The sequence below is a fragment of the Agrilus planipennis genome, unplaced genomic scaffold (assembly GCF_000699045.2).
Source record: "Agrilus planipennis isolate EAB-ADULT unplaced genomic scaffold, Apla_2.0 scaffold107, whole genome shotgun sequence".
Lineage (NCBI taxonomy): Eukaryota > Metazoa > Arthropoda > Insecta > Coleoptera > Buprestidae > Agrilus > Agrilus planipennis.
Genome location: NW_020438869.1, coordinates 162,951 through 178,145, shown reverse-complemented (window position 1 = coordinate 178,145; position 15,195 = coordinate 162,951). Strand labels below are relative to the sequence as shown.

The following is a 15,195-nucleotide window of genomic DNA, read 5'->3' as shown; positions in this document are numbered from 1 at the left end:
TGTAGTCGTATGTAAAGATATCAATGTTTTAAGTTCTTTTTAGTTTTGAGGAAACTTAAAAATAGGCGAAAAGATTTTATTTTTTCCATCGACATGGTTTGATAGTTATTAACTGAAAAGTTGCTGACATAATTAACTAATTTAAAAGAAAGCTTTTTAAAAAGATGCTTATAAGATATACAATCTAATTTTAACAACCAATTTGTCATTTTGGACATTTACGAAAAAGAAAATAACAAACAACTGTCACAGCCGATTAGATAAAGACTATAAAAGCACTTCTTAATAATTTCTACAATTTAAGTGCAAGAACGTGAAAATGGCGTCATACGTGTCATCCAGGGTGACATTGTTTGTCATTTTGTTAATTTGTATTAACGAATCATGTGGAGTAAGTTTCTTTATATTTATTTTTACACTGAGAAGTACAATTTTATATTAACAAATATCTCCTACATTACAGTACAATTTAACAGTTCTGACAGAAGGCGGATATGTTAGAGGCTATAGGTGGAGAAGTAATTCAAATCTTAATTTTGTTTTCTACGGATTCAAGGGAATCCCCTACGGAAAGCCACCAGTAGGAAATCTTAGATTTCAGGTAACTATGGCAGCTTTGCATACTACTCCGGTAATGATTCTTATTGCATGTCCGCATATTCTGTGTGCAATTACATTGTTTTTTGTTCGATTTTCTGACACTCAACTTATTTTGTATTTTGTGGCAATAGCAGAAACTTTGCCAATCGAATAGTAACTACTTCTAATAATAGTTACACGTTGAATTGGCCTGCTTGTGTACCAGCTGTTGCCAAGGTCGCGGATAGGTATGAGCGGCTGTCAAACTGTGAATTTCTTTTACATACCCTACGTTGCGGTGCTATCACGAGATGCACCATATACTGCCCCCAGTTGTTATCTTTCAAACATATTTCGGAATACTGATCAGACATAGTGTATAACGTATACTACATATACTGTCACTCGATATTAGTCACCTTGCTTGAATGGAGCTACTCTTGATAACATTTAAATCGCGAATTAACTCTGGCAATTCCTATCAATTATTCATAAATAACTTTATACACTTTGGTTTACCCTTTTGTAAAAATATTTTATAAATTTAAAGAACGAAATTATATTAGAGTTCAGTCAAACTTGATTCATATTCTTCAACATTAAACAAGGTTTGTATTCTAAAGGCCCTTGTGGATACTGTATGGTAAAATTGCAATTAATGAAGAAACCTTGATTTTATTGTATAAATAATGTATCATTTATTAGAAAATCTTTCTATAGATAAGCTATTGAGAATTTATGACAAGCATACTACAATAAAATAGACAATATCAAAGTATTTTGAACACACGACAGTTGTTATTGATATTAAAAATGCTTACTGCATTACTTACCATTTCGAAATCCAATCTAGGATCCTCAACCAGCTGAGCCTTGGGATGGGATTAAATTGGTCAACTCCAATCCCGATTCGTGTGCAGCCCACCAAAGTGGATCTGCTGGAAGTCCTGTAATTGGAAGTGAAAACTGCCTATACTTAAGTGTATATGTAACGCGAACAGATGAGGTACATAAACAACAAAAACCATTTATAAAACATAAAAATTAAGAGCAATCAGTTCCCTACAATGCCAAGCGAAGAAAAATTATTAACACATAAAAAAAACAAATTAAAGTTAGTTTTCTTTAGAAGATAGTCGGCCATATTGTTTTCTTTTTTATATATATTAAATTAACTAAACAACTAAAAATATATTTAAAAATTCTAAGAACAACGAAGACTTGTCTCTCCCTGTAATGGTTTGGATCCATGGTGGTGCATTTGTTCGTGGTACACCTTATGCGAATCCATCAAATCTTCTGGAAAAGCCAGTGATTGTAGTTGTCATTGCTTACCGCTTAGGAGTCCTTGGTTTCCTAAATACTGAAGATGAAAACGCGTGGGGAAATGCTGGTCTTAAAGACCAAAATCTCGCACTGCAATGGATTAAAAATAACATTCGGAATTTCGGAGGGGATCCAAACAAAATCACTATCTTTGGACAAAGTGCTGGAGGAGCCAGTATAAGCTATCAATTAGCTTCGCCAAGAAGCGAAGGTATGACACAAGCTGACTGAGCTGAGTATTCTACACAAATCTTGACACAAATGTTATTTATTTGCTTTTTTTTTTATTTAAGGGCTTTTTGCTCAAGCAATTTCTCAAAGTGGTAATACTCTGAATGAATGGGGATTTACGAAAAATCCAAAAAAAATATTATTTCAATTCGCAAGACTGTTCAATATTGAATCAAATAATACTGCTGAAGTAGTTCGAGAACTTCAAAAAATAGATTATGAAGTTCTAGTCGATACCTCTCTGGTAATACTTAATATTATAGAGGAAGAAACAAACCGATCATGAAATTATGTAAATGCCTTTCTAGCAAGTTGATCGTTTTTTGCCATCCGTTGAAGTTGATCATCCAGGAGCTTTTATAGATCGTAGCACTTATGAAATCTGGACTAACGGTGATTTTAATAAGGTTCCTGTGATAATAGGCTACACATCGGAAGATGGCGCTTATGCTAAAGGTAAACATTTGAAGCGTTATTTATTAAAACATTGAAAACAAATATGAATCAGGTAGATACAGGCAGTACGCTACAAATTCTAAAAATGTCATTCCCGCTGGACTGAATGTCGACTTAGACTCTCCAATAGCTGATGAACTAGTGCAAAAGATTTCTGACTTTTATTTCCCGGATAGAGTATATGATAACTTAACGAGATCCCTAAACGTAAGAAAAAATACCATAAGCAATAATAATTTTTTAATCTCAGTCTAAAACATTAATTCTAACATCGGACTTATAATTTTAGTTTATGACTCAACATTATTTTGCAAGAGGTATTCGAAAGGTTGTTGGAGACCTGGTGAAGACAACACAGCCAGTGTATTTCTACAGATTCTCGTATGTTACAACGGAGAACTACACCAAAGGCGTTAACGGTTTGTTACTAGTACATTATACATATAAGGTGTTTTAAGAAATAATTTCCTGTCTATTAAATATAATGTATATAATATAATGATCATCGAAAACGTGTAATTATACAACACGCTACTGAAGTGAAACTTCTTCAAACACACAGACATACCGAGATAGCAGTTAAGGAATTGGTTTAATGGTTTTATTTGTACAATATGAATTTAAATTTTACACTGTACATGCCGGAGTTGCCTGTAACGAACGTAGCATTGAAGCGCGCTCACGGCTCAAGCGATCCCCACTACGAACTCGACTACTTGGCCGAGTAGAGGGGGGATATCCGTTGTATGATTTCGTTACATAGGAACTCGCATGAAACGAACTTACCCCACCGTGCGTAAAGAAGTTTCACTTCAAAAAATCATTTTAAAGTTTTCAATTGTTCAACAAAATGCGAAAAAATAATGAAACTTGCTGTAGGTGGAGCTGGACATGGCGAAGATAATATTTACATATGGAACAGTAAATTAAATACGAACGCTGATATCCTTATGAGAAATCGTCTGATAACGTTGTGGACCAACTTTGTAATTTACGGGTATGAGTCTGTAGTTGGGTCAATTTGGGTAGGCGAGGTACACAGTAAATTATTAGACTTGATTGCTGTCTATTTAACACTTTTACTAATTTTTTTTTAACATGCTGATAAGGTAACCTTTTTGTCAGTCCATCAGTTATAATCTATTGCAGACTTCGCCTTCCTCAACTGACCTAGGTGTACATTACTTATTCTATTCTTGGTGGCTTTGTAAAAAAAACTGTACTTGTATGAATATCCCATATTTGTAGAAATCCTACTCCAGTTCCGGAACCTCTTCTCGAGAACATAACCTGGCCAGACGCAAGAGGTGTCGGTGATGACGTTCGATATTTGGAAATTGGAAAACAGTTGGTGCCTGGTACAAATCCAGCCCAGGAAGATTTCTTATTTTGGAAGGAAATATTTCAGCAGTATTCAACATCAACAATTTACACATACTAACCATAAGATAATAGCTAATATAGAAAAAATATGATAATAAACTGAAATAGAATAAATAATATCAGAAAGGAGGACGAGACTGAGTTTTTTCTTTTAATAATCATACTTTTGCAATGTGAAAAATTTCGTAGACAATGTGCAGAAAAATGGAGATATATTTTCTAAAAAACGTTTATATGCTGATTGTTGATGATTGATATGTGTTAATATTAACTACAATACAAAAAATTATTGTAAAGAACAACATCCTGCATATCTAAGGGAGGTCTATATACGATTCGATTTTTTAATTAAACGTTTTATAGTCAGATGGTTACAGAATAATGTAGTAATATTAGAGGAGACTGTAAAAATCGCCAAGATTGAAAAAAAAAACAGTTTCATTAGCGTTTCAAATCACAAATGTTTTAAACAGCTTAATAAAGTCTTTATTAACTGTAGCTGGTATTTTTTGTAACAATATTACACGTAACTAATTTATATTTTTATTTTACATGTACATATATTTTTCGCAATATGATTTTGTTTGATACAGGGTGTCTAGAAATATTAATGATGAGACTTTTAGAGTAAAGCTGGTCAGAAATTAGAGGAGATCTAAAAATGTTTTAAAATATCTTTTAGATTTGAAAAAGCAGAATTATGAGTTATTAAAATTTGTAAAATATTTTATCTTTTGTATTGTTGAATGGCATCCTTATAAGATACACAATCTAATTTTAACACTCGATTTGTCACTTTGGACATTGACAAAAAAATAATTACCAACCAACGGATCCGATTAGATAAAGACTATAAAAGCACATCTAATTAATTTTTATAAATTAAATACAAGAACGTGAAAATGGCGTCATACTTTTCATCCGGAGTGACATTATTTACCTTTCTGTTAATTTGTATTAACGATACGTTTGGAGTAAGTTTTCTTATACAAGTTTTACCATTGAGGAGTAAAATTTTGTATTAAGCGATATCTCCAACATTGCAGTACAATTTGACAGTTCGAACACAAAGCGGATATGTGAGGGGCTACACCTGGAAGAGTTCTTCAAATCCTAATTTGGTTTTCTATGGATTCAAGGGAATTCCGTACGGAAAGCCACCTGTAGGCAACCTTAGATTTCAGGTAACTATGGCAGTTTGGTTAGTAACAGGTCAATTGAAAAGTCCCCGGCCAAAAATAGTAAAACACATTTTTTTTGCAAAATTCGTTTTTTTTATTCACTTATGAAATCTGGACTAACGGTGATTTTAATAAGGTTCCTGTTATAATAGGCTACACTTCGGAAGATGGTGCTTATGCCAGAGGTAAACATTTCACAACATTATCCATTGTAAAGTTGAAATCAGTTTTGATATTCAGGTAGATACAGGCAGTTCGCTACGAATCCTAAAAATGTCATTCCCGCTGGACTGAATGTTGACCTAAATTCTTCAGTGGCTGACGAACTAGTGGAAAAGATTTCTGACTTTTATTTTCCAGACAGGGTGTACGATAATTTAACGAGTTCCCTAAACGTAATATTACAAAATAATTAAGGCTTTTTGATTCTAACATCAGAATTTTGATTTAAGTTTATGACTCAACATTATTTTGCAAGAGGGATACGAAAAATAGTTGCAGACTTGGTGAAAACAACCCAGCCAGTATATTTTTACATGTTCTCATATGCTACAAAGGAGAATTACACCAAAGGAATTAACGGTTTGTTACTACAATTAGACTAATGCGATATTAATTTTTTGTTTTAATAAAAAATTTTTGTTAGACTTAAATAGTTATCTATCTGTATTTCTTTAAATTGCAATCTTGTATGTGAGCCTGATTTTGAGACATATGTGAAGGTAATGATGAAATTTCTTGTAGGCGGAGCTGGACATGACGAAGATGGTATTTATTTATGGAATACTACATTAAATACTGAAGCCGATAAGCTAACGAGGAGTCGTCTGATAACGTTGTGGACTAATTTTGCAATTTACGGGTATGTATCTATGACTGGGTCAAGTTGGGAAGTCGAAGTCTTCACTTTCACTGCCCTATTTAACACCATGACTCATTCTTATGCATTTTTGAGAAATTGCATTTACAATTGTTTACTGCAAAGTGTTTGAAACACACCTTTTTGTCAGTCCAATTACAATTTGTCTTCTTAAACATAAAACTGACCTGGCTGGACTTTATTTGTTCAATTTTTATTGACATTGTACCAGTGTATACTACTCGACTGCATAGATTGTCAAATTTGNACTGTATTTTTTCCCTTCAAAAAGCAATATTTTATCAACACGCGAAATTCCTTTTTATCCATTTTTTTCACAATAACAAAAGTTGCTTCACTAAAAATGCTATAATTCACAAACTAATGATCCGACAGCCGTCAAATTTATAGGCGCGTCTTTTGAAGGTTAGGACTAACTGAAAATCATATGGATTTAGTTCTGGTGCCGCCATCTATGTGTCAGGCCGGGGACTTTTCTATTGACCTTAGTACATGATATCTTAAAATTCTCCTATAAACTACAGGAAAATTCCGAGGCGACAGTTTTTCATAATGAATTTCAACAAAGTGATGCTATATATTCTACAGAATAAATTATAGTTAATACAGAAACCCTGATTTTGTAAATTTTGTATCAATTATCATAACATATACTGATAAGCTATTTAGAATTCATATAACAAGTATGCTACTGGTTTATAATTACTTGTAATAATGTTGATTTAAAAACATAGACAATTGAGCCCACGACAATTGTTTCGCGCTTACACTCCACTTGATCAACAATTATATCACGGGTTAAAAATAGATTGCGAAAATTTACAGTTGCCAGTTTTATTTATCTAAAATTAATATAAATTTCCAGGTAAACGCGGTTTTTTAGCGTGTGTTTGAAATTAGACAAACCACTCGATGTCATATCAAAGATAGCAGTTCTTAAAAAAATTAAAAAATTCCTGGCTTATTATCAATCAATCAAGCACTTAGATATTTAATTCAGATCTTTCTTAAGTTCCTTATCAATAAATGATATGCGTTGTTAGAAATGCGACAATAATATTGTATATGTAATAATAGTGATAACAATAAGAGAATAATATCCTTTCTGATTAAGATAAACTACTTTGAAAATACACACTGTACTATTTCCCATTCCCAAATTCAATCTAGGATCCGCAACCAGCTGAGCCTTGGGATGGGGTTAAAGTGGTCAAATCTAATCCTGATTCATGCGCAGCCCCCGAAAGTGGAACTGCCGGAAGTCCTTTAATTGGAAGTGAAAACTGCCTAAACCTAAATGTGTATATTACCCAAACCAATGAGGTAAATAAATAACAAAAATTTTTGTGTTGCACAAACCCCTAACACTTGCACACTTAAAGATACGTTATGAGAAAGTAAACAAATTAAAATGTTTTAATAGATACTCTTGTTTAGATGTTGACAATGTTTAAATATTAATAGAACTGCTTGAAATATTTCTAGAATACACTATACTTACTAAATTGTGCAGAACTAAAAATTTATCTAAAAATTCTAAGAACAACGAAGACCTGTCTCTCCCTGTAATGGTTTGGATCCATGGTGGTGCATTTGTTCGCGGTAAACCTTTTGCGAATCCATCAAATCTTCTGGAAAAGCCAGTGATAGTAGTTGTTATTGCTTACCGCCTGGGAGTCCTTGGTTTCCTGAATAGTGAAGATGAAAACGCGTGGGGAAATGCTGGTCTTAAAGACCAAAATCTCGCATTGCAATGGATTAAAAATAATATCCGGAATTTTGGAGGGGATCCAAACAAAATCACTATCTTTGGACAAAGTGCTGGAGGAGCCAGTATAAGCTATCAATTAGCTTCACCAAGAAGCGAAGGTATGACACAAACTGACTGACCTGAGTATTCTCTACAAATCTTGACACAAATGTTATTTATTTGCTTTTTTTTATTTAAGGGCTTTTTGCTCAAGCTATTTCTCAAAGTGGTAATACTCTGAATGAATGGGGATTTACGAAGAATCCAAAAGAATTAACATTTCAATTCGCAAGACTGTTCAATATTGAATCAAATAATACTGCTGAAGTAGTTCGAGAACTTCAAAAAATAGATTATGAAGTTCTAGTCAATGCTTCTCTGGTAATACTTAATAATAATAATAGAAAAACACAAACTGGTCATAAAATTATGTAAATGCTCTTCTAGAAAGTTGATCGTTTTTTGCCATCCGTTGAAGTTGATCATCCAGGAGCTTTTATAGATCGTAGCACGTATGAAATCTGGACTAACGGTGATTTTAATAAGGTTCCTGTTATAATAGGCTACACTTCGGAAGATGGTGCTTATGCTAAAGGTAAACATTTGAAACATTATCTGTTGAAACATTGAAAACAGTTATCAACAATAATCAGGTAGATACAGGCAGTTCGCTACAAATCCTAAAAATCTCATTCCCGCCGGGCTGAATGTTGACTTAAACTCTTCAGTGGCTGACGAACTAGTGGAAAAGATTTCTGACTTTTATTTCCCAGACAGGGTGTACGATGACTTAACGAGATCCCTAAACGTGAGTCTATTTAAATTATAAAAAATTACTACCTACCTATGATTTTTTAATTTCAATTCAACGGCTTTTACCCTAACAGTATAAATTTGATTTCAGTTTATGACACAACATTATTTTGCAAGAGGTATTCGAAAGGTTGTTGGAGACTTGGTGAAGACAACACAACCGGTGTATTTCTACAGATTCTCTTATGTTACAAAGGAGAACTACACCAAAGGAATCAACGGTTTGTTACTTGTATATTAAAGTATTATCATTATAAGTATTAAGGTTTATTGAAAAGTAATTGCTCGGTGGAGAAGGTTTTTGATTCTTTCTATTCGATTAGGTACAACTATTCTTAGATGACGTAACTAAGATACCTATTTAGATGAAATGCAGTGGGAGTGTTGCAGATGTTTACTATTTCTATTTCCTGTTTTTTGAAAATTAATTTAATGGTTCGATACTTCGTAGATGTTTGTCCTTTACCTTTTAAAGCTTTCTATTATTTAAAGAAACGCAAACCTGTGAAAAGAATAACGAAACTTTTTGTATTAGGTGGAGCTGGACATGGCGAAGATGGTATTTATTTATGGAACAATAAATTAAATAATGCAGCTGATATTCTAATGAAGAATCGTTTGATAACGTTGTGGACTAACTTTGTAATATACGGGTATGTGTTTCTTAAGAGTACTTGGTCGATTTAGGAATTCGAAGTACGCAGTAAATGATTAGATTTTACTACTTTAAAGGAATTAATGTGAGATTTCATTTAATTTTTTCCCACTATAAACTACCTCAAATTAATGAGGGAAAAATTTGCTGCTGTTGTTACTCCTAATCGGGAATCGAACCCTGGACCTCTGACTTTACGCACCAACGCCCTGACCACTAAGCTATGAGAGGTGACAACAGCAACAAGACAAACCGTACCTATTAGGTCACAAATATGTCGAACTAAAGTAACTATATAAATCTATATACGAGGGTGGATTGATAAGTTTCCGGCCTGACCAAGAAAAACAAGGTTTTTAAAAATTTTTTTTTTTTATTTCTCAACATAATCTCCTCCAAGGCTGATACATTTCTCATAGCGGTGTTCCAGTCTATTAATGCCATCTCTATAGACTGATTCGTCAAGCTCCTCAAAATAACCATTTACAGCTTCGATTACTTCTTCATTGTCCGCAAATCTCTTACCGCCAAGCCATTTTTTGAGATTAGGGAACAGAAAATAGTCACTCGGGGCTAGGTCTGGAGAGTAAGGAGGGTGCGGCATCAATTCAAACTTTAGATCGTTGATTTTAGCCGTCGCAACGATTGACGTGTGCGCTGGTGCGTTATCGTGATGAAACAAGATTTTTTTCTTCGCCAGATGAGGTCGTTTAATTTTCACCTCGTGGCTCAAACGTTGCAATAAGTCTGCGTAGTATTGACCAGTGATAGTATTACCCTTTGCAAGGTAATCAATGTATATAATACCTCTTGCATCCCAAAAAACAGTAGCCATAACCTTGTTCGCCGAAAAAATTGTTTTTGCCTTCTTTGGAGTTGGTTCCCCTGGTCCAATCCACTGTTTAGACTGTTCTTTGGTTTCAGGAGTGTAGTGGTGGACCCACGTTTCGTCAACGGTTACGAATCGACGCAAAAATTCGCTTGGATTACGCTTATACAATGACAAATTTGCGGTAGAAATGTTTTTTCGAATCAATTTTTGGTCGACTGTTAGCAAACGCGGCACCCATCTTGCACAGAGCTTTTCCATATGCAAATGTTGGTGCAAAATATGTTGCACACGTTCATATGACATCTTACAGGTCTCAGCTATCTCACGCACTTTCAATCTGCGGTCTCCCAGCACTATTTGATGAATTTTTTCGATCATATCTGGAGTTGTGACCTCAACGGGGCGTCCTGAGCGAGGCCCATCAGAGGTGCTCACACGACCCTTTTTAAACTCGGAAACCCACTGCTTAACGGTTGAATATGACGGGGAGGATGTCCCCAGTGTTGAGTCCATCTCTTTTTTAATTTCCTTCGGCGTTAACCCCTTCAAATAAAAGTATTTGATGACAGCACGATTTTCCTGCTTTTCCATTTTTACGAAAACCACAGAGGCGTCTTGTTCAGCGTGCTGTCAAACCTACACTAGCAAGGAGATCGGGCTGAAACTATAGCTACAAGCTATCCAAGGATGGTACTATAGAATGTCACCTCAAGGTAGGCCTAGTGGCGTCATCTCTTGGTTAGGCCGGAAACTTATCAATCCACCCTCGTATATAAAAGAAAGTCGTGTTAGTTACTTCACTTATAACTCAAGAACGGCTGAACCGATTTAGCTGAAAATTGGCAGGGAGGTAGTTTAGAGCCAGGAGAAGGACATAGGATACTTTTTATCCCGTTTCCGTGAAAAAAAGGTGGTATAAGAAAACGCAACTGACATAGAATGACAAAACGCAACTGACAGCTAAACGTAATATTGTCTATGGTTAAGTATGGTGTTTTATTTATAGTCAGATTTATCTGAAACTTAGTATTAATGCTTTTTCATATAAAATTAGTGACATACATACCTATTTCAACATTTTACAAAATTCTACCACTTTAGTAAGTTGAAAGGGGTTTGCAAAGATTGCATATTTGTTTTTAGTCCAATTTACTTGATACTGTTTAAAAAATTCAATCTTTATTGGGGGGGTAGGAGTGGTGAAGAGGAGTTGCAATGTTTAAATGGAAAATATATTATTTGTGGTCAGATTCACTTGAAACTTGGTATTAATGGTCTCTAATGTAATTTCTGAAAGACCATTTCGAGATTTTAAAAAATTCAACCTCCAACGGGGGGGAGTGGGGGGGGGTAAAAAGGTGTTGCAATTTTTGTTTGGGACATACTTTATTTGTGGTTGAATTTAGTTGAAACTTGGTATATATGCTATTTAGTATTATTAATCAAACAAAAAGAGGTTGCAACGTTTCCATGGGGTATATTTTATTTGTACTCGGATTTACTCGAAAGTTGCTCATTGTTGAAATTAAGCAAATACGTGTCTCGGCAATTTTTAAAAATCAACCCTTAAGGATGAAATGTTGTTGCTGCATTTGTATTTGAAATCTAAGATGACAACATTACATAAAATTAAAACGTTGAAAGGGTGAATTGGGAGCTAAAAGGTTTTATGGAGAAGCAATATTAGTTTCTGCGAGCGAAGCCGCCGGGAAAAGCTAGTACTATTTATATATGAACCATTTTGACATTTACTAGGGATTGATATCAAGCTAATGTGAAATTTCATTTAATTTTGTTCCACTATTGACGTAGGTTATGGTGGGAAAAAATTAATTTGTCTATTCTGCCACCCTATTGTTACGCCGGTGGGAGCTAATATCCATCCAATTATAATTTGATCTGTATCTACTTGCGTATAGTATACAGGTGTATAGGTTATGTTTTNTTCATTTACCAAATATTGGTAGAATTGCTTGAAACAATTTTAGAATTATTTTTCATATTGTGTCGTGTTTAATAATTTCATCGATAATGGATAGCGTGGATAGAGAAAGTTAGAAATGGGGATGTATTAGAATGAGTAGGAGAAAAGAGGGCGCTATGGAGGTAAATAAGAAATAAACGAATTAGGCTGATAGGACAGCTTCTCAGGCATCAAGGGCACGTTAGAGGCATATTAGAACCAGAAACAGGAGCTAAGAGGAGTAGAGGTAGACCTAAATTTGCAATTTTTTTCAATTGCAATCAATCAGCGTATATCACTGATTTAATTTATACATCGGCAAAGTTTTAAGAGTTTTCTTAATTATCCTAAATCAGATAAACAAGTACTTATTTGAGGATGTCCACATCTCACCAAATTGATAAAAACCTTGAATGATGCTACAAAGATAATACGAAAATAAAACAATCGTTAATGTGATGCCTTGCTATATATATATATATATATTGTTTTTAGATATGNTATATATATATATTGTTTTTAAATAAGTGTTTTTCTTCCGTTATCACTTCTTTACCAATCAATAACAAAATGATATTGTTGTAAAGATAACGATGAGTAATATTTATACATTTCTTAAAAAGGTGTTTGGTTTTAATTTTCGAAGAAAATCTATAAATAACCTACTGTATTCAACGTCAATTTCATTATAAGAATTAGCTACTGTAGTAAATAAATGAAACCGATGAAAAATAAATTTAGAAAATTAATGTTATGTAATGTACAGTCAATGCTGCCCGTTACTAAAGATATTCGTTTCTACCCCTAAACATCCACCCTTAGAGTATTTTAAATAGGACATATGGTCTATTCAATAAAAAAGAACCATTGAAATCGGTTTACAATATGAGAGAAAATCGCATGACATACTTACGAAATTGTACTATTGAACTTGAACTTTATTTGACATTAGTTGAAGATCTGATTATTCAGAATTGCAAATAGACATTGATATCAGATCTGATAAATGATATAAAAGCCTTACACGCTCTTATTCTCGTTGAATAAATGGTTAAAGAACAAGTTTACTTAAAATGTCTTTAAACGTTTTGCACTATCTTTGCATTTTCATATTTTTCGTAAGGCAAAGTTCAGGGGTAAGACGCATTATATCCAGTTTATTTATTAATTCTTACATTCCTAAGTGTTTTATGTTTAGTATAATCTAACCGTTTTGACGAAAAATGGCTACGTTGAAGGTTATAAACAACAAAGTTCATCGATCTCAAATGGGTACTATTACGCATTCAAAGGAATTCCTTTTGCAGAGCCCCCAATAGGGGCACTAAGATTTCAAGTAAGTCCCAGCTAATTTATAATAGGTATACTTATAAGCAGGGGCGCAACAAGAGGGGGTCCACGGGTGCCTGAACACCCACTCGATTGGGTCGGGCACCCAGTCAATTCCAGTCGATTCAGATAATAACCCAACTCGAAAGTTCGGTTCAAATAGTTCAAGCTCATAAATGAGCAGCCGAACTCGATCTTTTCAGTTTATACACACCTGCAGTATATAAATATTTATAGTATTATTATGGGAGCACCCAGTCAAACTGTAACGTTGTTGCGCCCCTGTTTATAAGGGTAATTTATTTTGTATTAATGTTGGTTTAGAAACTATAAATTAAAATATATATTTTAGGATCCTCGGCCAGCGCAACCATGGAAAGGCATAAAGCAAACCAAACGTTTCAAAGACGCATGCGCAGCTCATCAAAACAGTCGTTCTACAAGTCCTATAGTTGGAAAAGAAGATTGTTTATATCTAAACGTCTACATACCTTACACAGAAGAAGTTATTAGAGTAACATATTAAGTTTAGATTCTGTCTAACGACAACAAATTACAGGACAATAAAGATTTATCGTTACCAGTAATGGTTTGGTTTCATGGCGGCGCTTTTGTAAGGGGTAGACCTTTCACAAACCCGTCGTTCCTTCTAGAAAAGCCAGTGATAATGGTTGTACTTGCATATCGCCTGGGAGTTCTCGGCTTCCTCAGTACTCAAGACCAGAATGCTTGGGGAAACGCAGGACTTAAAGACCAAAATTTAGCGCTTCAATGGGTTAAAGACAATATCGGGTATTTTGGTGGAAACTCAAATAAAATTACCATTTTTGGACAAAGTGCTGGAGGGGCCAGCATCGAGTACCAGCTGGTGTCGCCAAGAAGTGCAGGTAAGTTACACCTACATATGAAAAGGACAAAAAAAAGGTTATTCGTATCTGTAAATGATCTTTAGGGCTTTATTCACAAGCAATAGTCCAAAGTGGAAGTACTCTTAATGAATGGGGGTTTCAGAGGGACCCCTCAGAATTAACTTTGCAATTGGCTAACGCATTAGGTATTCTTTCCACTGATACACAAGAAATAGTGCAAGAATTACAAAAAGTAGACTACGTCAGTCTTATAAGTAATTCATCGGTAAGTTTCAATTCAATATAGTCCAAAACGTTCAGTTATTTGGACAAATTATAAAACTTTTAGAAACATAAATTATGCACTTCTATGCCACTGTAATCATTATTACTTAATTTCCTGTCATCATAAGGTCATCAGTCCTAAGACTGAGTGGACACGCACATCCACTCTTTCCTATCCTAAGCTAATCTTCGCATAAACTAGAACATTCCACAATCGTAATTATTTGTTAACAGTAATCTAATCTAGATCTATCTAATGTACTCCTCTTAATACCTGTTTCTGTTTCCAAGGTTCAGTTCGACAAGTCGACATCCTTAAGGGTCTTGTCATGATTATATGTGCATACATAAATATAGCAAATTAAAATTAAAGATTCAGATTCATTGCTTATTTTCCCTTTTTGTGATAATGAGTGTAAAAACAGACCGAGCGGCATGACCTAGAGATTTAGACCATTGCTTAGAATTCGGGAGGACGTCGGTTCGATTCCAGGTCCGTCTGCCTTGGTCCAAGTTTTTCTGTGGTTTCCTTGGATCATCTAGGCAAATGTTGAGGCAGTAATATTCCACAGATAATCTTTCATTCTCTTCTGTCTTCATTTCGTCCGTCTCATCTTTCTCACCCGAACCACCACCCACCCATTCCCACGATTCCTGAAAGCAGGCTGAAGAGGGCCTTCCGCC

The 15,195-nt window shown here is 34.5% G+C and overlaps 2 protein-coding genes across 4 annotated transcripts in view; both read left to right on the top strand.

The window, feature by feature from the left end:
• Positions 1–282: 282 nt before the first annotated feature.
• On the top strand, positions 283–6,196 carry LOC108735548 (venom carboxylesterase-6-like). 3 transcript variants are annotated; one of them, XM_025976721.1, is made up of 10 exons: positions 283–391; positions 464–601; positions 1,433–1,585; positions 1,789–2,116; positions 2,199–2,380; positions 2,445–2,516; positions 5,266–5,341; positions 5,397–5,551; positions 5,609–5,738; positions 5,901–6,196. In XM_025976721.1, the coding sequence occupies exons 1-10, from the start codon at positions 320–322 to the stop codon at positions 6,146–6,148; spliced, it is 1,554 nt and encodes a 517-aa protein (XP_025832506.1). In that variant the 5' UTR covers positions 283–319; the 3' UTR covers positions 6,149–6,196. The 3 variants fall into 3 exon arrangements, with proteins under 3 accessions (XP_025832506.1, XP_018323051.1, XP_025832502.1); XM_018467549.1 differs by lacking the exons at positions 5,266–5,341; positions 5,397–5,551; positions 5,609–5,738; positions 5,901–6,196 and adding exons at positions 2,645–2,799; positions 2,882–3,011; positions 3,472–3,589; positions 3,841–4,107 and having other exon boundaries at positions 2,445–2,592; XM_025976717.1 differs by lacking the exons at positions 5,266–5,341; positions 5,397–5,551 and adding an exon at positions 2,645–2,799 and having other exon boundaries at positions 2,445–2,592; positions 5,901–6,190.
• A 6,880-nt stretch (positions 6,197–13,076) lies between these two features.
• The window catches only part of LOC108735546, a 22,820-nt gene continuing 20,701 nt past the window's right edge, over positions 13,077–15,195 (top strand). The window contains exons 1-5 of the mRNA XM_018467546.2: positions 13,077–13,185; positions 13,248–13,385; positions 13,731–13,883; positions 13,938–14,265; positions 14,331–14,512. Coding sequence (XP_018323048.2) covers positions 13,123–13,185; positions 13,248–13,385; positions 13,731–13,883; positions 13,938–14,265; positions 14,331–14,512 — 864 coding nt within the window. The 5' untranslated portion in view covers positions 13,077–13,122. The remainder of the gene's footprint in view (positions 13,186–13,247; positions 13,386–13,730; positions 13,884–13,937; positions 14,266–14,330; positions 14,513–15,195) is intronic.

What these genes read in the sequence shown, in the direction of transcription:
- LOC108735548 (XM_018467549.1), top strand. Translation starts at nt 320, where the DNA reads ATGGCGTCATACGTGTCATCCAGGGTGACATTGTTTGTCATTTTGTTA. An exon ending in ATGTAACGCGAACAGATGAG is followed by an intron (nt 1,586 to 1,788) that starts GTACATAAACAA and finishes AAAAATTCTAAG; the next exon opens with AACAACGAAGACTTGTCTCT. An exon ending in CTACACCAAAGGCGTTAACG is followed by an intron (nt 3,012 to 3,471) that starts GTTTGTTACTAG and finishes AACTTGCTGTAG; the next exon opens with GTGGAGCTGGACATGGCGAA.